Source organism: Lingula anatina, chromosome 3, assembly GCF_051362555.1.
Source record: "Lingula anatina isolate TDL-2025a chromosome 3, LinAna3.0, whole genome shotgun sequence".
Taxonomy (NCBI): Eukaryota; Metazoa; Brachiopoda; class Lingulata; order Lingulida; family Lingulidae; genus Lingula; species Lingula anatina.
In genome coordinates, this window is record NC_141769.1 from 11,846,389 (window position 1) to 11,869,292 (window position 22,904).

At 36.9% G+C, this 22,904-nt stretch overlaps 1 protein-coding gene across 3 annotated transcripts in view; it reads right to left on the reverse strand.

Annotated features, from left to right (window-relative positions):
- Positions 1–1,325: 1,325 nt before the first annotated feature.
- LOC106159770 (vascular endothelial growth factor receptor 1) overlaps positions 1,326–22,904 on the reverse strand; it is a 32,860-nt gene continuing 11,281 nt past the window's right edge. Inside the window, exons 3-24 of one of the 3 annotated variants that reach the window (XM_087008041.1) lie at positions 19,314–19,491; positions 18,752–19,042; positions 18,282–18,430; positions 17,818–18,007; positions 17,287–17,452; positions 16,787–16,911; positions 16,261–16,572; positions 15,818–15,986; positions 13,579–13,709; positions 13,053–13,239; positions 12,547–12,650; positions 11,350–11,513; positions 10,775–10,898; positions 10,431–10,535; positions 10,052–10,171; positions 9,513–9,946; positions 9,036–9,158; positions 8,755–8,825; positions 8,462–8,602; positions 7,753–7,858; positions 6,288–6,357; positions 3,771–3,942 (exon numbers count right to left, since the gene is read on the reverse strand). In XM_087008041.1, the coding sequence (XP_086864167.1) occupies positions 6,292–6,357; positions 7,753–7,858; positions 8,462–8,602; positions 8,755–8,825; positions 9,036–9,158; positions 9,513–9,946; positions 10,052–10,171; positions 10,431–10,535; positions 10,775–10,898; positions 11,350–11,513; positions 12,547–12,650; positions 13,053–13,239; positions 13,579–13,709; positions 15,818–15,986; positions 16,261–16,572; positions 16,787–16,911; positions 17,287–17,452; positions 17,818–18,007; positions 18,282–18,430; positions 18,752–19,042; positions 19,314–19,491 (3,456 nt within the window). In that variant the 3' untranslated portion in view covers positions 3,771–3,942; positions 6,288–6,291. Of the gene's footprint in view, positions 3,943–6,287; positions 6,358–7,752; positions 7,859–8,461; positions 8,603–8,754; positions 8,826–9,035; positions 9,159–9,512; positions 9,947–10,051; positions 10,172–10,430; positions 10,536–10,774; positions 10,899–11,349; positions 11,514–12,546; positions 12,651–13,052; positions 13,240–13,578; positions 13,710–15,817; positions 15,987–16,260; positions 16,573–16,786; positions 16,912–17,286; positions 17,453–17,817; positions 18,008–18,281; positions 18,431–18,751; positions 19,043–19,313; positions 19,492–22,904 lie in introns of all 3 variants that reach the window. The other 2 variants (XM_087008039.1, XM_087008040.1) reach the window with 2 other exon arrangements.

A 22,904-nucleotide genomic window follows, 5' to 3' on the forward strand; every position in this document is an offset into this window, starting at 1 on the left:
ATTTCATTGCATTTCATAAGCTGGCTGCATGCATGTTGCCCCCTGCAAGCCCCAACGAAATACCATGGCGTCAGCAATCCGCTCAAACTTAATACCAAAAGAGCACTGAGTTCACGGAACCCGACGAAAGAATATATGAGAGCAAAATCACACGCATTGAACAATTAGAAAACCCATAATATAATAACAATAAAAAATGAGATATTGTTATATCCATGAGGGGTGCAAGGGTTGTGTCTTTTATTAGTTTTTTTTTCTTTTTTTTTGTCATTGCAGAATCTTCTTTATTTCAAACCTTTTCTGCGCTTACTTCTCACCTCAAGGCAGCTTTCCCGATGTGTATTTCACACAGACCACGAATCCCACGAATCGCCAGAAATTGACAACATTTTTTTGGAATCGGGAGTTTGTGGCCAAAATTTTGAACAGCTCAAAATTTTTGCCACGAATTCCCGATTGATCAAGAATTGCAAGAACTGACTACGATTATATACGGATCTGTTAAGAACTTCACGAACTGATTACGATTCAACCACGAATCCTGAAATTTTCAATTCCTGGCGATTCGTGGATTCGTGGTCTGTGTGAAATAGGGGCATCAAAGTTTTTGCCACTAATTCCTGTTGGTCAAGAAGTGCAAGAACTGACTACGAATATATACGAATCTGTTAAGAACTTCACGATTCAATTACGATTCAACCACGAATCCTGAAATTTGTCAATTCATGGCCATTCGTAGGATTCGTGGTCTGTGTGAAATAAGGGCATTAGACATCCAACAAATATCAAATGAAAATTGCCCTCCGACTCTCCCCGTAATCCCCAGTCAGACTGAATACTTTCATGTCAGCTAATTCTTTTCTTCCCTGCGGGCCTACTATTTTAACAAGGGATTTTCGGTGTCTCAGATCTGCTAGACGGCCTGGACTTGTGTCAAATTGACACGTAACCTATTTTCATAGTACATTGCATTTTAACGCGCAATTTTTCAGTCATTTACAACCATATGTTTCATGCATTAGCAGTGTAGTACTATCAGAAAACGTAGATAAGAATTGTGTATTTTTGTGCTATCTCACGATAAGGCCGCGGTATAACTTCTTTCCGCGGTAGGCTTACCCGGTAGGTCAAAAAGACGTTACAATGACAGTGCAGAAACTAAAACAAGAACTTTTCCTAGGTTTCCTAGGTAACTATTTATGACTTGATAGCATCCGATTGATCGAGCCAATATAAGCACCTTCCATCTTTCTCTTTTTTTTTACTTTTTTGATACGTTAAATGACATAACTTTGTGCAGACAAACGAAAAGCTTAAGAAAACTATGGACTTCAAATCTCTGCTTTGTTCACTGATAACACAGATTTATTTCATTTTCAATAAAATGTTTGTTATTTTTCTTTTAATGACATGACACAAGTGTATAAAACAAACCTACATCTCATAAAAGCAACATATTTAGTAAAACATCTACATGTAAATAAATGTCAATGTACATTACACATTTTACATATAAAAATAACTTGTGACAAAGCACAATTACAGGTAACAGTTCAAAATCTACATTTACAGCCTTGTGTGTAATAGATTGAGTAATACCCCATATTTTTCTTATACAAAAGTAAAAGTAGGGTACTTAACCTTCTTATCAAAATTTCATATCTGAAAAAAAAATGCACCATAGCTAATTTTTAAAATATGCTGCACCTAACAAGTATTTTCTGTAGCAACAAATCATTACAATATTTTTTCATCCAATCCATGTGAAAAGATCGTTTGCCACCTTGTAAAAACACAAAGTCCAAATCAGAAAATCAACAAGTAAAATCAAACTATCTCACTTCACAAGTCGATATGTTACAGTGTTTTTTTCTATTATAATTCAGCTTTTATTTTATTTTTGGGTAATTCATGTTATAATAAACAAACAAACTGGCCATGAGCAACAACACAATAATTTACTGTAATGACTCTTTATGTCTCTTTGATCGAAAAAGTTCAATACGATGTCGGTAAAAAGCCAAAGTATACTTTTAGGAACTGAAAAACAATTTTGTTCAAAATAAACGTTATCCACTACTTTAAACAAGCTTATTTGTAAGAAAAATATCCCATCACAAAATGAAGAGGTATAAGTAGCTTCAACATTTCTGTAAATTGAAGTGAATGTGCAACACCCTCCACTAAAACAAAAATGCATAGCCTAGCATACACAGCAAGTGGATTTCTAACAGACATCAAACTCACAATGCACACATAATTAATCAAACCTGTCTTAATGAAACTGAATAGAAAGTGAGCTATTTTGAGCAAAAGAAACTCTGAACATATTTCTATACACAAGTTGTGCTGACCTTAATGGTTGTTTGTACCTCAAATTAATTAAATTTAAGAAGGAGTTGACCATAATTTGAAAGAAAGTGTCTAAATGCATTGAGAGATTAAGCCCTGGTTACCTTTTACAACCCCATTATATGGTCTTTAAACCTCAACAGCTCAGTAAGACACAATAATGTTACATAAATATCTGTTTACAAGACACAGACACCTTTGTCTGTCAAAGATGACCAAAGCCACTTTTAATTCCTATAATTACATGTACAATATGAATGTAGAAAATAATGTAAATAACATGATTATTTATATGATGAAATGATAAACATAGCAGATGAAGCATGGCAGTACGTCGAACTCTCACATATTTTATCTGCATATTACCTGTACCTTATCAGAATCTAGAAGAAATACCAGTTTATGTACTAAACCCTGTATGAGGGTTTGATGTAAATACAAACAGAACACATTGAATATCAAACATTTACAAGGACACAATACAAAGATGACATGTAAGCACCAAACTTAAGCAGTACCCACATACAAGAAAACTTTTTGATAAATGTTTTATAAACACTGTTTTGGCCTCTATTTGTTTGAACAGGAGAAATAAATGTAAAATGGAGAAGGTCTACACTTTCAATTGGATTTGGGGAATATGCCTGAAATTGCCATCTGTTATGACAAAATATTTCTAATTAACTACCAAATTCATTTATTCTTAGTGACCTTTCAATTAATGGGAACAGATTCCAGTGACTGTCATAGGCAGTACAAAATTGAAACTCTGAATGCAAAGACCAACTATGCCACTGATTCATTCAAGCCATTTGAAAATTCTGGTTCTTGTGATGGTGGTCGCGGCGCCCTCTCCAGGGGAATATCAGAATCAATGTCCTCATGGAAGCCACTGGAGGCATTTGACCCTCCTGACCCCTTCTCCCTGTTCTTGAATATACTGACATAATCTTTGGGTGGAGGAGATATCTCTCTCTCTGGTTGCCTAGATACCAATGGGGACCTATCTCCAGTGGGAGACGATATATTTCTACTACTACCACTAGGACTACTGCTGCCAGACCTTGGTAACCATGGTGATGAAGACCTTGGCCTTGGTTGTGGTTTGTGAACTTCTTTTTCTGGTGAGGTTCTAGGGGAGGATTTGGGAGACAGACCTGGTGGTTTGGGAGGAGGTGCAGGTTTGGTTTTAGATTTCCGTGTGATAAGTGGATGTTCTTCTACATCAGGGCTCTGTTGTTGATGTACGTCCACTGACGCTGAACCCTTACCACTGTTCTCATACATAAGATCTTCCTTCAAGTCCTTTAATTGGCTATCCCTAGGCGGGGATTCAGAGGCTGCTGTAAGTGGCTCCATCTCTGAGGCATCTTTAGCATCCTTGGCCTTGGAGGTTGGTTTCTTCCACCGTACATTGTCCACATAGTGGTTACCATCTGAACCCATTGACACCTGGTTTTCCTCATCGTCTGCAAGTTCTTTACACTTGGGATTGTCACTGTCTACCTGCATGCTCAGGTAGCCATTGGTATTCATCTTCAAGTAGGGGTCATTGGCTGCTGCATAGGAGTTGTTTAGGTCCAGGTAATACTGAAACATTGGATGAGGAAATTTAATGTTGTTTATGAGAAAAATAAAAGAGCGACTTCACTGAGAGGGTGATGTAAGCCATGCAAACAAAAGAATCTGTAATAGCTTGGTCCTTTGAGCTGCTTTAATAAAATAACCATAGATTAAATACTGTGACCCTTGGTCCATTGTATCAATCAAAATTGGCCCATTTCCTATTATAGCTTCATGTTGCCACAACCCTAGTTGACAAGTAACTCGCAAAAGTTAACATATTATAGTCATTTTTCCTGTCCTTTCCAACATTTGTGGATCATGCTTGATCACAGCTGTCCAAGGATGACAGACTGGATTTTGATGACAATCTTGTGCATAAATATCAATCAAAGTAACTTATTTTTAAACCTTTATCATCACTAATTATTTATATATTAGGCTTAAAGGATGCCATCTTTGAAATAAAATGTACATGCATATAGCTGAGAAAAATGAAATGAAAAAAAAAATGAAAATGCTTTGCTGATATTAAATGGCTTCATTTTCAAAACTGGCATTCCAGTTTCAACTATATATATATATATATATATTCATTCATTTTCATTCTCCAAAAATAAGAAATAGAGGTCTATATAATATCTAAAAATTAGGGGAAAAATAAAACACAAACAAAACTAACTGCTGTACCTGCAGTCTCTCTGGGAGCTAGGCAATGAAAGAAGAGAATACCTATTATGTTATCTACTCACTCCATGCAATATGTTACATGGGAAAATTTTTCATTCACATCTGTAAGCTATTGCACAGACTTTAAATTTCCTTCCACTCAGGCATGCGAATTACATGTTGGTGCAAGTGACATAATTTTCTTGCCTGACAATGTTATTTAAACAAAGACTGAAAAGGTCAGTAGAGCACCTATGTTTTCTTTCCACATGCAAGTACCAATTCAAATAAACATCAGCTTTTTAAATATATATTTCAAACATTGATATGTGCATACAAATACAATGCCATGCAAGAATGATGAAACACATCAACAAAGGTTGAAATACATTTTAAGCAAGAAATGTTCCAGTCAGTGCATACATCCATTTGGTCCCCAAAAGACAGAGTCAACTTGTTATTTTTCAAAAGAATGCAACACACACAATCAAAAGAACAGAGAGAGAGAGAGAGAGAGAGAGAGAGAGAGAGGGAAACTGCATTATAACACTGAAGCTGTCAGAAGACATGAAAAATAGGAGGGAACTCTTTTATGTGATACAGAAAAAATGTGACTGGCTTAAAAGAAACACCCTCAGAATACTGTTAGAATTCCAATCATTCAATTGTTAGTTAACCCAGTCTATATTAAAAAAGTTCAACTTCATTAAAAAAAGTAGGAGGAAAAGAAGATGAAATGAGATGTTGTTCCATATAAAGATGTTAGTCACGCTTTCTATCTGTCACAGAACACAAACAACCTCAGAGATATTAGGCATGGTGTTATTTTAAAAAAACACAGACACACACAGTTCCAACAGTGTTAGAGAGACAGGAGGCGTGTATGCTGAGTTGTAAATTTGGAATTAGACAAACAGCAATCATGTAGTGAGTAGATGTGTTAGTATTGTCTCCTCTATCATGGAGGCAGAGCCCTAAAGTAGTGTCATGGTTTTAACATGCTGGACAAAGACAAAGAAATCTATGGCTGCTGAAAGATTTTTCCATAATGTATAATATGCAAGCTGTTTGAAAAAATTAAATTTTTTGTTTGAAAAAATGTGGGTACTTCTATATATATACATATTTTCATTTGTTCATATTAAAGGCTCCCCAAAAATGACAGTTGGCATATGTCCCATTGTGAAGATATTTGTTGTTTAACTCAAAATAACCCTGCACTTCTGATCAACAACTCACCAATATCAATCACTCAAGGTCAGATTAATTGCTGGTTTAAGGGAGAATCTTAACTAGCTTTGTGGACATTTAAGAGCCAGTCACACAAGAATTAAAACATACATAAACCAACAGTGGGCTCAAACAAATCTCATCTAAAAACAAAATGCACATGATCAACTAAGGTGTGCCAACATGCAGGTTGTAGAACATGAAATCCATAACAACACTAATACTGACACATGCAGAATGTCTACGAACTACTTACATATGGATAAAAAGTGTGCATTATCATCAAATATGAACAAATGCAGAAAGTGGAACATTTCAGCAAACAGTATACACTTGAGCATTGTGGGGAATATACACTGGAGGATTCTGGGAAAGGCTAACTGTATCAGCATGCTTCAGTCAACTGACCAGTGACCACTACTCTATGGCTCTGCAGTCCACTAATATTGGAGGATTGATTTTTGGATACTCACTTTGTCAACATTTTACATATTGATTGGTATTGTCCAAATATATGGTGTATCTTGGCACAAAGGTGTCTGGCTTTAAGATGGAAGAGAACAAGTTTTGTCCAAATAAGTCTGTATATACACACTCAACAAAATTTTCCCCTGGGGATTTCTTTTTAATTCTTATAAGCAGCATTTTTTAAGAAGCCAAAAAAGATGTACTGTATTTTTTGTAGCTAGGCCTAATTTTGGAAAAATAATTACTTGGTGTTTATTATCAAAGTATAAGATGTTTCAGATCAATGCTGTTCAAGTGTAAAATGCAAGCCGTATAAATACACTGTTCTGAACCACATCTCATTCCACATAACAACACAGTACACAATATGCTATATTACTCAGTGGGGAATTCAGTTGTTTTGTTCAGGGGGAATAGACTCCTCACAATACTGTGATTTTTCTAAATTTATAATGCATCTGTTGATGAAAATTCAACATAATTTGCAAATATAAAAATAATTCAGAATAATTTGCACATAATTTTGTAAAATATTAATGAGTTTAGAGACCAATAACTTTTTTCATTTTTTCCTTAGGCAGCATTTGGGAGGAGTACAAAACAAAGGGTAAACATGCTCATGTATGCCATTAATATACTCAGACTGTACATGTAAAAGATTCAACGGACAAAAGTCACCATCAAGATGCACATTACAAATTAAAGCCATTACTCAAAACTTTGAAATAAAAAGAAAGACAAGATGCATATTTAAAATACACAAGTACAAAATAAATCAACAAAAGAGCACAAGGCAGCATGCATCTCATGCTTGACCCCAACAAGTGCATTCTGTGTTCTATGATAAAAAGAACTGAAGTCTAAAAACACCCTTAACTTAATGATTGACAGCTGTAGTGTACTTCAACTCTGGACTAAATCTGTAGTAGCCAAGTGAATAGAAAATACTGGGTTTATTTTTTAAGGTTAATGTTTTAGATTTTAGTTAACTACTACAGAATTATCCTAGATCACAAAAGAGTACACCGTTTGAAATTTAAGTTTAGATCAACTAGTAGTTACTTTTAGACTTAAATTGAAAATAATCTGACCTTATCAGACAAAATAGTATCACAAGCACATCTTAAATCAAAACTTGTTGATATGATGTCTTTCCTCTTTTTTACCCTTAGTTTGTGAAACAAAGAGGTGGTGGTGAAAAAAAAACTTTAGTCATGAGGAGTAATAAGTTAACAAATGAAGGTTTTGTAAAATAGGACACTGTATTTTACAAATGGGTTAGACATCTTTAAGAACAATGAAAACTTAATTTGATCAATTCCTACAGTGATGTCAGTCAGACTATTTCCAGTTTACATCATATCAGTTTTGAATGTCTCATTCTGATTCATTCAGCCATGAGAAATGGTAGGGTGGACCCAACCCTCCCCCCGACCCACTGTGGAGATTTACCACAATATATAGTCTTACCTGCTTCGTATCATGCTGTAACAGATCTCCAAATCTTTCAGCTAACTCAGCAGCAGACGGTCTTTCCTCCGCCTCAGGATGCCAACAGTCCAACATCCACTCGTAACTAGACACAGAAATAGAAATAGGTTCATTATTAATGAGTGTCTACAAAACAATATTATATGAAAACTAAATAAAATTAAAAAATACAAACTACATGCAATTAGACTGGGACCTTTAATTTTTGTTTGTTGAAATAACTATAATTAAACCACGGCTAGCGCGTAGAACAAAAGACTCGGCCGTGCTGTATTCGACATACAAGCACGTCATGTACGAGTGCGTTCCACGGTCTGTTGCATTACTAGTGTAGTAGCCAATCAGAGGCCGTGGTTTAAGCCAGATACAACACTCGTCGCCGAGCTGTACGTGAAAATTACTCGTGTATTGTCTCGCCTGCGGCTCGCCGATACACTCGTAATATTTCACGTACAGCTTGGCAACTCGTATTGTATCTATCACATACAATGACAGCTGATTTTCATTTTCTTACCTTACGCTGTATATTTGACTTTCCTATATTTGCACATTTGAAAATTTGTGCATCTTTTCTACCCTATTATCTTGTTTTGGAGATACTGAAATCTCCAAAGTTCAGTGGATAAAAACAGTCCTGCCCATCGCATCACTTATCATTTACAAAGATGGGGGTCTCCTAAGTACTCACATTTCAGCAGATGCTTTAGGCGGCCTCTGCATTCTGTAACCTGCTTTTAACTTATCTACAAAAGTTTCATTTAACTCGAGGCCAGGGTACGGAGTGCTTCCCATGGTAAAGATTTCCCATAACAGCACCCCAAATGACCATCTGCAAAAGACATTCAAATCATTTACTGCTTGTTTTAAAAACATGATGGAATAGCAAGCATGTACTAGAATAAATAATAGTTACTGTAATATTTTCCAATATATAATGAAAGGATCATGCGATACATATGAACAAAAACATATTTTACTTACACATCACTTTTAGGAGTGAAGATTTTGTCAAGTAAAGATTCTAAGGCAAGCCATTTTATTGGTTCTGGTGCCTAAAAGATAAATAAATATTCATTAAACAGAACTTTCATGGCATTTCAAAGAGAACTGTTTCTTTTTTTTTTTGCATGTTAACACAATATTCTAGTTTACTGTATCATTCTTAACCACAATACACCATATTCTACATGTAATGCTGTGATGGTCATCCATCATAAACTATAAACTGTTAAAATAAACACGTTATGTTTTACTCTACTTACATGGCTCTGCTTCCTGTACTCTTGGTACTTGTATACATCTTTAGCCATACCAAAATCACAGATTTTCACTATATGGTCCTCTGCCACCAATATATTACGTGCAGCTAAATCTCTGTGAATATACTGAAACAAACAAACAAATCCTTTAAATACTACTTCACAACATTGCTCAAAGAACATGGTAGTACTCAAAGTTGTAGTTGAATTCCATTGGGCTGAATATGAAGTATTCTGGTCTTATTTCAGCAACTCTCACTTGAAATTTATGCTATGTTTTTTTAATCTTCTATTTTAATTGCTATATTTGGATAATATACTGCTACGGACAAGTGCTATTTTTGGACTCGAATCCCTTTCACATTTTTAAAAGAAGTTAAGCAACAACTAACAATGACACCTGATGAATTTTCATTTTCCTCTAGGATTAGATTCTTACATTCTTTTTAGCTAGCATGAGTCATTTATCCACCACCTTACCTTTTTAGAGTGCAAATAATCCATCCCTCTGGCAATTTGAAAAGCAAAACAAACTAAATCCTTAGAAGTTAGAATAGGTTCCTTCTTAATGCTTTGCGCACTGTCTTCTCCGTCTGCTGCAGCTTCTTTTTTCATATTTGAATAATTTTCTGCTGCCACAGTTCCCCCTGTAGTCTCTGTAATGGCTGTCACAGAGGCAGCACCTGGATCTGTCAATGAAGCTCCTCCTCTTACACTGTCCCTTGAATTGATCCCTGTCAGCGTGTTTTGTGCTGATCCCGTAGATGATGGGCCAGTTATACTGACCGGTTCTAAGTAGCCCTCATTGGCCAGTGTTAATTGGTTCATGGTGTCTACGAAACGGGACCTATTCTGTATCAAATATGAGCGCAGGTTGCCAAAAGTGCAAAACTCCATAATGACGTAAAATTCTCCTGGAAAGAGGAAAATTAAGTTTAATAAAACTGCACAATCATATTTTCAAAAATTATCAACAAAAATGACAACACCACATGCAACACAGGTTATACATTATTTACCTTGTCTAATATTCTTGGTGACAGCCCCCAGGACATTCAGTATATTAAGATGGTGGCCCAGGTGGATCATCACCTTCAGTTCTGATATCAGAGATTTGATCTGGGAGGAGTCATAACAATCTGGAATACACAGCATCAAATGTACACAAATCAAAATGGCCGGATGCTAAATGATTTGTAATCAAACTTATCTTGCAAAAGTCTACAATTTCATATTTACTGAAAAACATGACAGCCAATCCAATTATAAACTTTCAAAACTAAATCTTTCTTTTTACAGAAATCATATGTCCTAAGTTTTAGATTGGTACATGTGACAACATTGCCTAACTTAATCGATAATAGCACCAATCGTTGTGTTATGTACTGTATGCCCTACCTTTGACCATTTTAATGGCCACTGGTGTGGGGCCCTCAGTGTCATTAATACCCATGGCTTCTGCTTTGACCACTCGACCAAAGGCACCTTGACCTATCACCATTCCTAAAACATTCAACAACCCAAACATAGAAATGGTACCTCATATATCATTTCTCCTAAAATACTGCTTCAGTCTTGCAATTACTGTTTTAATGTTTGAGTAGATTTATTAACAAAATTTAAATACACATAAAAATATTCAAGCTGTGAGGAAAAAAAAGGGAATATTATTCCTAATTATGACTGAATAAACAAATAATAAAGAAGAAGAAAAAAACAGCTAATAGATCTAGAAATCCTACCTAACTTTAGCCTCTCTTTGGGGAATTCCCACTTTGGGTCATATGCCAGGCACTCTGTCTGTTCATCTATTGGAATGTCAGGATTAAAATCGTGTCTTGGTTGATCTTGGAGATAGTCCATCAACTGAAAACACATATATAAAAACATATGTAAGCCATTTGCCATAGGGGAAAATAAACCTTTACACCTAGAGCTTAATTTGGTTTTTGAGGCCATGTGAGTTATTCAAAATTTTTCAAACAACAATTATCTGGGAACTTAATTGGCGAACTTGGTACTGCTTGTGTTCTCTCTCAAGATGAATTCATAACTTTATTTTACCAAACAACCAGACCTCTGCCGGATCCAAGATCAACAGCTCCCAAATGTCTATTCCCAAAAAAATATTTTACAGATGGTGCAAATTAAGGCACATTATAATACCAAGTACATGAATCGCACTAATGTAAGACTCAATATGCCTTTTCTACCCTGCTAGGAAAAGTGGGGTGGAGTGCAACTGACTCCCCCTCCCACTTCTGGACCTGTGTATGTATTAAAAGAATAAAGAACACCAGTAAAAGTTTCAGTATACCAGTGGTAGCTCCTTCCTCTGTTTCTTCTTTCTCCTCATCACACAGATGACCAGGATGATGATGACCAGGAGCAACACAGCGGCAACAATGCCCACTATCATTCCCGTCTGCTGGGCTGACAACAATCCGCCTCTTTTGATAATACCATCTGGAATTGGGTCGCCTAGAGGTCAGTTGGAAGGGGAGAAAAGAAGAGGAAGAAAAACTAATAAGGTTAGTTGACCAAGAAGAAAGGCATGCACTACAAGACAGGACACCCTGGGTACACCGTAGTCTGTGGTTTTAGTTTTTGGATTAGAGCAGAAAGAAATAATTTTAGCTGAAGTAAATGTAAAAATTATTAGTTATATTATTTTGGTTATGTGTGCATTAAGATTAATGCTTCCGTGAACCCAGGTGCCACGATTGTCAACAGAAAAAATAAAAACACCAAGTGATTACTACTGTGACTATAAGGGATACTAATAATGGTTCAAAATAAGTTCAAAATGTCAATTAGTCAAATATTTCTGTGAAACCAATATAATTAGCCAAACCGCTGATAAACAGACTAAATGAAAAAGTACAATGTTAATTGTCCTTTTCTTAAAAAGAAAACTTAAACTCTGACAATAAAGGGTAGGGTCAGGTATCTTAAACTGAGGATAATATCACTATTATCAAGTGACAGGAAAGAAATCATAAGTTGCATACTGCACACCAGATTAACACAAGGAATTAAATAACAGAATATATTCAATAATTTAAAATAAGCAAATTTGTCTACCCGACACCAAATTTCACCATTATATAACCATACACCCATGCCCACTGGTTTGCTATTTTTAAATATATCTTATGTTATCAATGACATACATTGAAGTAAACATAACATGTCTGGAGATATAGTGAAAAAACACTACACAAATGTGAAAAGATGTAAGTTAACAAGTGAGGGCTATACCATAGAAAACATTGTATATGATGGTACACTTAAATTGAACAGGTTTTTTTCATGATTTATCTTACTGAAGTAAAAAAGCAAATTCCTTTTTTCTTAATTTCAAAACATTTACAAACAAATAATATCACACCAGGGAATTTCAGTGTCATTTGATTAATGTCAACCAATGACTTTCAAAGGTCTACTCCCTGTTTCATTTTTAGGCAAAAAGGAATATGAAAATAATTTTTTTGTTTGTACTCATTTTGCTTACCCTCCACTTGGAGTGTCAGGTTACTGATGATACTTCCAGCTCTATTGGTTGCCCTGCACTCATACAAGCCAGCATCATGCCTACTAACTCTCTCTATGGTGATTCTGGAGAAACAGACAAGGTGGAAATATAATATACAGACATCACTTCTTTTTCAGAGATGCAATTTACAAAGGATATGGCAAAGGAAATGTTGATAATTTTCTTTTGCCCTTATATTGCAGACTTAAATGTCACTGAGAAGCATGTGAAAAAGTTATTTTAGAAATTACTGTAATAATTATCATTAATCTCAGTTCACTTGCATCATGCATTTGACAACTCAAGTGTCAAATAGGACAGGGTGGGCAGACCTTTTGGGTTTTATCTTATATCACCACTTATGAGTGATATGACAACAACTAACCACCAAGCTGTCACATCAGTTTCAAGTCTGCACTTGTAGCAGTTACAAAATTTTCATAATTTAACAAAGTTTTTGCCCTTTTCATTCAAAATTGACTTACTTTGTATTTTCACTAGAAAACTTCACTCCGGGTCTTTTTAGGTCAGAGCTGAAGTTTTTCCCATCTTTGAACCAAGTGATGACAGGGTTCGGTAATCCGCTTGCCTTGCACTCCAGCTTATAGACACCACTGGCTTCCACAGTGTTCACACCAGCCAGCGGATTGGTGAAAACAGGGGGCTTCAGACCTGAAGGAAGAGCAAGAAGATCAAATCTCCAGGGACATAACACAAAGAAAATTGTGTGAAAAAAATTTGGAGACATCCATTGTCAACAAAGCTACTTTTCAGCAGATGTGCAAAACTTGACAATCATTCTTGCATTCTTTTCTTTCTTACTGTCAAGTATTCTGTAGCACAGTTGTGACATTCTACACTGCTATTTTTTGTATCTCACGGACTTCATAGCAAACTAGCTTAATGGTCTCTTTCATTTCCAAAATTTAAATATAAAATATAGGAGTGAAAGTCATATTACACTGGCTGTGCATACCAAACACAATTGAGAAACAGAAAAGTAACCCTTACTTAGTACAATGATATCTGCATCCACGGTGTGCCTGATACGAGAGCTGTTTAAGGCCACACACTTTATGACACCAGTATCATCCAGAGAAAGGGAATCTATAGTAACAGTGATTTCATTGGAATACTTGGTGCTGAAAATTCAGAATAATTTCATTTATTATAATTCTCTAAAAATTGTATAAAGTTACAGATTATGTGTGCCTCTTTAAGCTATAAGCAGAAAGTGCAGAAATGCTGAAATTGAATCTAATGGTCAAATATGCGCGCTCAACTAGATACAGGTGGCACTGCCAGGTCCCGCACAACTTACTATGCAGCAGGTGTTGTGTGATGCATTTAAATCAGATTAACAACGTTAATCTCCATATTAATTTACAGATTTTGTTTGCCTCTTCTTTTAATTCTAATTTAAATGTCTCTTCTAAATAACTGTTAACAAATACAGGATGCTTCTTTAAAACAACATTTTGTTTATCATGTTTATCACAAACTGCTGGAAAACCTCTAATATAAGAATGTACAATAAATTTTTTTACACCAAAAACTATAACAAGGCAGCAAAGCTGTCAAATGTACAGACAAAAAACAGGAAATAACTATGCACAAAATAGGCTACTGTCATTTGTGATGCAAAAGTACATAATGTGAATGCAATGCAAACTGCAAACTGCAATGATATGAGTTTATTTCCATTTTTGAAACTTTATTACACAATACAGGATGACAAGTTTACCATCATTTTTACAAAATCAACTAACAATGTTGTAAAGATGCAGGAAATGTCAAACAAACACTTTTATGTATCTTATTAATTAAATAATGAAACTGTTAACATGCCTAAGAATTAAATCTGAGGAAATGTGAAAAAACAGCATAACTTCTAAAATAATGGTTTGATCACGCTGATTTTCGAACTTGACCTGCGTTTTATGAATATTCATCAGCTCTGTAAATATAAAGCCAAAAAGTAAAACTGCCTTCCATTTATCTTGTTTACAATGAAAGTGCACGGCGCTGGCGACGGCGATGACGGCGACGACAGATGCAGGTGATGGCAATATGTACAGACACATCTATATATATTTACTGTACTGTTTGAGAACAGTAAGTGACATGGTTTTTCTTAAATGGTCATCATGGGAGCAGTGCCCAAAATAGGTTTTTTTCAAATTTTGATGCAATATTACATAATGTTTAACAGCATAATGACCATCAATTTTTAATAATAAAATATTAGTATCATGGATATTCAGAAAATGTGACTAGCAAAGGTCTTCAGGCCCATGGAACTTCAAAGTCACAACTTAAAAATGCCAAAATGTAAACAAGACGGCACTGTTCTGAAATGTTTTTTTCCCATTTTTAACAATTTTTTAACATAAAACAAAATTAAGAGTTTACTGCCATATTTATATGATCAACTAAAAAAATTGACAAGATGGGAAAAATATCAATAAAACAGTGTTAAATGTCCAATTTCTTCCATTCTGAGATTCTGAACATAGTGAATGATTGAATCTGACAAACCGCAATGATATGAGTTTATTTCCATTTTTGAAACTTTATTACACAATACACAATAACAAGTATACCATCATTTTTACAAAATCAACTAACAATGTTGTAAAGATGCAGGAAATGTCAAACAAACACTTTTACGTATCTTCTTAACTAAATAATGAGACTGTTAACATGCCTAAGAATTAAATCTGACGAAATGTGAAAAAACGGCATAACTTATAAAATAATGGCCCGATTATGCTGATTTTCGAACTTGACCTGCGTTTTAGTAAGATTGATTACTCCTGTGAGTTTCATGACAACAGGCCTATCGGTTTTCCTTGAAATGTGTTAACAGTGTTGCATATATGCTAAAAAGAGAAAAAACAGCATAAATTCTACAATAATGGCCAGATCATGCTGATTTTCTAACTTGACCTGCGTTTTATGAATATTAGTCAGCTCTGTAAATATAAAGCCAAAAAATAAAACTGTCTTCCACTTATGGTGTTAATGCTGAAAGTGCATGGCGACATGATCGGCGACGGCGACGACAGACGCAGGTGATGGCAATATGTACAGACACATCTGTGTCTGTACATAAAAATAGAAACTACACAAGCTGTCCACTCAAAAATCCCTAACAAATTAAAGAACTGCATGAAAGAAATCTTTTTGAAAGTTCAGGACACACAGTTAGCAGGATGCAGGTTAAAATGGACAATAATGTAAGCTGTACCTTGAGTTACTAACTCTTCTCCTAGCATCACTCAACAATGGCTGCCCGTTCTCCTGCTCCACTGCTAGGTCACTATACCAGTACTTGGCGGCACGGCAACTGACAGTAAGCATATCTCCCTCTATGTGGACTTCTGAACTCCGGACTACTTCAAATCCATTCTCTGCATCTGTAATTCCAAATTAAAACTTTAACTCCACAGAAGTTATTCATTCTAAGTGCAGGGTGCACATTTTTGTGGTGGTTAAAAAGTTAGAATGCATTGTTTATCAGATATAAAATCATTTAAGCATAGATGTTTCGCCTCATTGTGGCCAATACAAAAGTATTAACTTTCTAATATGTAGAAATTTCATGCTTTGTACTGACAAGTATTTTAGACCATCAAGTGATATAAACATCTAACCATTTAAGCCACCACTGAATGGGGGGGAAACACCAACCTGACACAATAACTATTTCTGTGCTCTCACTCGTTCCTTTTTTGTTACTGGCTCTGCACGAAAACTTTCCAGACTCCACAGCATTCAGGGACAGGAAACTCCTGTGTGATTCTTTTGTTATTCCCCTGTAGTTTCTGCTGCTGTTAGCTATCATATAAGCAGTCTCTGGGCATCCCAAACTCTTACACCCTGCCCACCACCACACGATCTCTGGCACTGGGAACCCCTGTACTGCACATTCCAGGATATAATCCTTCCCTGGTTTGTAGAAGGTTTCTGTGTGCTGCTTCAAGATGGATGTCTCTGGAGTCTCTGAATGATAAAGTTAACGCAAACAAATAAAGAGTAACTTATCAGAAACAATGTAAAGTAGATACTTGCACTTCTAAAAACACTACAACTCTCTATTATCTTATCATACATTTTACATTTTTAAACTGTTACAGTCAGTAGTTTCATCTATAATTAAAACTCAGGTCTTTCATCCTCTACAATTTTACCGATTTAATAAAAATAAAAATATTACCTATAACTTGCAAGGTGACAGAGGTGGCCTCCTCTTCCCCACCTACTGGGGCATGTGCCGTATAGACTCCAGCATCCTCTCTCCTTACACCAAAGATCAGAAGGCTGGCCTTATCTTCATTCTGCCTGTCAACAAGAAGCAGTTGGTTTTTTAAAGCAGCAAATGACATGCCTTTTCCACTAAGCTGATATTACAGTCTCAATTAAATAAGAAATGACTGCCATAAAAACAGTATTTGGTTTCTTACCTAGTTATTGTAAAGAGCTTGTAAAAAGACAATAAAAAGCTTAATAAGTTAAAATATTAGCTACAAAACAATCTCTTGGCATATCATAAGGTCTTACTCTTGATTTGCAATTTATTTTTATATACAACAAAGTAGATAGATACACATTTTCAATAACAAATTCAAAATCTCATAATATCAATACTATCTGTGAAATGTAAATAAAACAGTTAACACACTACAAAGGTATGATATAAGTAATTAATAATCTTACCTTGGTTCATACTTAGGTAAACGTCTACCAATCGTTTGCCCATTTTTCTTCCAATATATCTGTGGTGGAGGGTAAGCATCCACTATTACATTCAAGGATACAAGATCCTGATTCAGGTCTGCTTCTACTACTGATTTCTCTGGACGAAGGTTTGCAAAAGCGGAGTCTAGAAACAATACCAAAGAAATCTGTTGAACTGAAAAGTTTCTCAAGCATGAAATGTGCTTTGGACAATTAGTTTTAAAAAGTGTTTTTATTAATTGCATCACATGACCCTCTAACTGTACAATACATTTCATCTGTACAAACAAAGAATCAATAAGATTGCAACTGCATTATTAATGAAATTTCCACCTTCATTGATGGCACTTCTTAAATCTCACGTTATCTTCCGTGTGTGTGTGTGTGTGTGCGTGTGCGTGTGCGTGTGCATACTAGTTCAGATTTTTTTAATACAATTTTTATTTTCATGAATGATGGAGAGAGAGACGCAGGGAGAGAAAGGGGGTTCAAAGAAAAATAAAGCTTTACCAAAAACATCTATGCTGATAGTGTCGTCAGCAGTCAGCTGGTTAATCAATGTGGTGACACGACATGTGTAGACCCCAGCATCTGTGGGTATGGCTTTACTGATTGTCAAGTTATTCCTTAGCCTGGTGTACTGGAATGCTCCATTCTCTATTGTGTGCTGCTCTGATACTTGTGCTATCCGACTGGATCTCTGAATTCACAAAGTATATACGCTGATACAGTAACAACAATAAGAAGAAAATGAAGATGAAGCAGAAGAAGGTAGAAGAAGAAAAACATCAACAACAAGGGCAAAAACAATAGCAAAAATGCTACAATTCAACTGAAGGAGGACAAGCACAGCGACAAGAAGCTTGTCACTTGTTTGACCAAATTCAAAAATGAATTATATTAACTTTTAAATTTTGTCTAGTCACTATTCAGGATTTAAGAACTCAATACAGCATGTAAACTGGGCCACCTACCTCATCCATATTAGGATAGATCCATTCTAGGGTGTTTCCAGTACTGCCAACAGATGTCAGCACTATACACCTAAGCTGGATGTCTTTGCCAGTCATGTGGCGGGTCTGGTTGCTTTGGATTACTGGGGTAGGAGGGTTGGTGGGTGCCTCTGATAAAAAAAAAAAATGGAGAAACTGAACATCTAGTACAAATAAATCATCAACAGGAAAAACTTAAGATCTTACTTTATCTTCAAATCTTGAATCCATTTTATGTTGTTATCACCAAATCAATGGCAGCTTTATAAAAGTTTAAACAGTAAGAAGAAACTTGTCACCACACACACACACACACACACACACACACACACACACACACACACACACACACACACACACACACACACACACACACACACACACACACACACACACACACCTGTGCACATACCAATGCATACAACTGTCACTACACTAAAACATAAACTCACCACTGTAGAAAGTCAAAACTGACATGGTATCTGGGCCATTGCCAGCATATGAAGCCTCACAGACAAGTTGTTTATAAGCAAAGAACACATTTGGAAAAAGTACTTTGAAGCCCTCTCTGGGATCATATGTCACTGCCTCAGTGGGACCGATAATTTTGTCACCGTCTTTTAATATGACCGTAGCATTGGGGCTAGATACCCTACACGGGATGATCCCGGGCCTGTTCTGAACCAAGAAAAGAGCTACAGGGTCTGGATACAGTTCATGGGGGAGCAAAATGTTGATTTCATCTGAAATAAACACAAATCAATGATGATTTTAGATTTAAGGTAAGGAAGTCTAACCAAGTAACAGTGAAGTGTATAATTAACAGCGATAAAAAAAATCACACTTCCAACTTAAAAAAAAAATCCCTCTCAGCTGACTCCTGAATAGCATTTGCTTCGCAGATTATCTTAATTGATTCAGCCAAATTTGATGCATTCTGGCAAGAAACAATTTCAACAAACTGGTGAACATTTTACTTATCAAATCCAGTGCCATTATTTCTATGCTGCTGACCTGAGACATAGACATAAACTTTAGACTCGTCCTTGTTGTCAGGAGACAGTTTGTAGCGGCAGGTGTACTCTCCAGTGTCGTAGTACTTGGCAGGACCCACTGTCAGTTCACTAACATTTCCAGAACTATCTGTGCTGTGGACAATGCTTATTCTGTTTTCAATGGAGAAATCTTTGAACTGCAAATGAAAAAAAAAAAAAAAAGATCACCACTTTATTTGGTTGAACATCACGTATGGGCTGTATTATGTCTTTTATACAGAAAAAACTGAATATCTAACATTGTAGGTAAACCTGACATACGTAACATGTTCATTTATTTTCACAATTTCACACTGATTCTCCTCATAAAAATTCACCTGCCTTTACAGGAGAAGCTGGTCAGGACACTAATACCACTTTTCACTGAGGTGTGCGTGTTTGTATGTGTGTGTGTGTGTGGGGGGGGGGGGGCATGGGAACTGATCAAAACTCTGGGTATGATGACTACGGTAAAGTGCCATGAATTTCGAACGGCTCTTGAATTTCGAACGATCTTAAAATCGGCCGTCTGGAGTTTTTTCTGGACCATGAATTTCGGCCAGTAAGCAATTTTGCGCGATCTTGATTTCGTGAATTTCGTACACCTTAAAATCGGCCACCGGGCTATTCTCGCGCTTATGAAGATCTAACAGTCGGCAATGTTGCCCTAGCGTACCTTTACCTGAGTACTACGTGTGCGGCCCAAGGTGCAAGATAACGATCAGTACAGTTAGTTAAGGACGCTAAACAACATCGTCATATCCATTCATTCAGATAACAGGAGAATCTATTAAGAGTTGTACTGTCGGGCTGTTGTTTCTTTACCGCAATATTCGGTGTGAGATAGCGATCGGTAGTTTTGCTGAGGCGCACAATAGCATTATTAACAGTAGAGACTTCAGTAACAGAACAAAAGAGCAATATTAAGAGCTGCAACAAAGATAACCATTATTGCTTTCTTGTCTTGTTCAGATCGTTCACGATCTCCAGCTGACGATCTTCCGCTAATGAAGTCCCTTGAAATGTACAAATGAAATGAAAAATATTTTTAAAAATTATAAATGAGGAGGGATGGAGGGTTAAAAACAATCGAGAACGATCTCCGGCTGACGATCTTCCGCAAATGAAAGCCACTGAACGAGTATGAGCTTTCTCGTTTCACTCGGATTGCGATGCTGACGATACGAAAATCGCGTTCTCTTCTCGCCCTTTGGCTTACGAAGTCTCTTTAACAAATATGAAAATTGCCTCCTGGTCTCTCTCGGATTGCGAACGATCTCTCCCTGAAAATGTGAAATTTTCCTTTTTGTCAATCAGCTTTGTCAGTTGCCGTGCATATGAAGGTCCGGAAGGTGTCCCCTTTCACAAATTGGCCTGTAGTTTGCTTAGTGTTTTGTACCGCATGAAGGTCACTCTTGTCACTGCTGCATACGGCGTGGAATGTGTATCTTAAAGTTCATAGCAACATTTTATTGTGCTTTGTAAGCTTTAGGAAGTCGTTTCGGCGTAACTGAATATCAGCGTACACTACAAAGTAGTACCATTCATCTGTGACGCATCATAAAAGCTAGGTACGTCAAATTACTCTAAGAAAATTTCTTACAACGTCCACGGCTGCCCCGACAAGCCAAGACGTCATTAAAAAAAAAGTCGCAGGCCGTCTAGCCGTCTTTGAAAATACAGGCCGTCCGGTGATGTCAGCGGCCGTCCAAATGACGACTGGACGGTTCGCTTGGAAAAGCCTTGATCATAAGGGTATATTTATTTAACTAGGGGCTTACTTACATCACCCAGCTTACATGCGGGTGCATGCCTCATAATATTATTTTAAAGGATAAAATTGTAATATATCTAAGTTTAATTGTTTGTAAATTTTGTAAAAAATGCCCATGCCATCCCGTAAGTTTGGAGGGTTATGCTGGATCAATTCCGTGTCAAAATTCTTTGACACTTTGCAGGAAAAGTCAATCTTCCTTTGTTTCATTAGCTCCTTGTTTAGCCCGATGATCAGATTTATCTAGTGCCCCCAGGTCTGCTGGAGCAGCTCTTTGAAAATAACACACAGGTAGATTTTTATCTGAGATAAATATCGCGTTCGATACACTCAAGACAAAAGCTACCTGTGAGCTGAAGGGCACTTTACCCTCTAATTAAGAGGTAAAGCAAGTTCCAGCTAGATGGACGATTAAGATCGGACTTCAGATGGTAACTGTATTGTTTACCTCAGTTCTGTGAAAGCAAACGAAAAGGGGTGTCAGAACAATGGTGCATATATAAATTATACAGAGAATTTGTACATTCAGGTGACATTAACTTAAAATCGAAGGGGATTTTCGATAATATTCCTTGAAAAGTACACTAGATTTATAGAGAATAATATCATGGTTGGCCAAAAAATTATATACGCACAGTGTATCCGTGCGTATGCCTGGTTACGCCCCTGTCGCAAACCAGCAAACCATATCCTGCTGACTACATGAATATTGTTTTCTAGCCTGGACAAAAAGTCCAAGCTTCTATGCTTGCTCGGATCGCTGATGATCTCTTGCTGACGAATATAGTAACGAAGTCCCTTGAACTAGTGTGGAAATTGGCTTATTGTCGCGCTCAGATCGCTCACTATCTCCCATTGACGATCTTCTAGTCCCTTGAACGAATATAAAAACTGCCTTTTTGGTTTACCCTAGATTACCTATCTCTCGCGTTTGTTTGAAGATGGTTTCAATGACAAAACATACACGCTTTTCAAATGCGTACATTGACGCAACTATGCGCCAGGAAATCAGTTGATGCTGCTGGTTAAGAATGGGTTGCCTGAGCGAAAAAAAAAAAAAAAAAAAAAAAACGGCCCTGCACACCCCCCCCCCCCCAAACCTAGTATATTTGATCGCAGACAACAATCAGCGGTCATCTTGGTCGCAGCGCACGACGGAGAGAGACCGTAATACACAGTTCGGCTGCCGTGGCGAAGGCTACCTGTGCGCCGCACATACCGATCTGCGGTCGTAGTGGCCTCCCCGCACGGAGGAGAGGCCGTAGTGCCGAGGCCGGCTTCTGCAGGGAAGGCTACGTATGCGTTGGAGACACCGACCCGCGAACGGCGAGATGAGGACACATTCGCGCGTAAAGCTCCACCCGACTTTAACGGTAAAGGCAACGAACCTGGTCGCGGAAGACTCTTATCGCAGATGAAGGCTACCTGCACGTGCGCCATAGACACTGATCGGCTGTCGTCTCGGTTTCAGTGCACGGAAAGGAGCAACGGTAACACTAAGCTTCCATAGTAAAGGTTATCTGGTCGTGGCAGACGCTAATCGTCGGCCGTCTCTCCCTCCGTCCACTCCCGTTCTGAGCGCCAGGATCGTGTTTGAAAAACGACACTAGTTTCTGGCTGTCAGAATTGCTTTTGAAAAACGACACTACTGATAACGATGCTGTTTTGCGGCCCTAGACAACAGTACCGCTCTATCTATGGGCCATACACAGTGATCGGGTGAAAGTACGTGTATACCTTTGGTCGCAATTACCGACACTCACACATCATACATTATGGTAACTCTAAATAGATCGT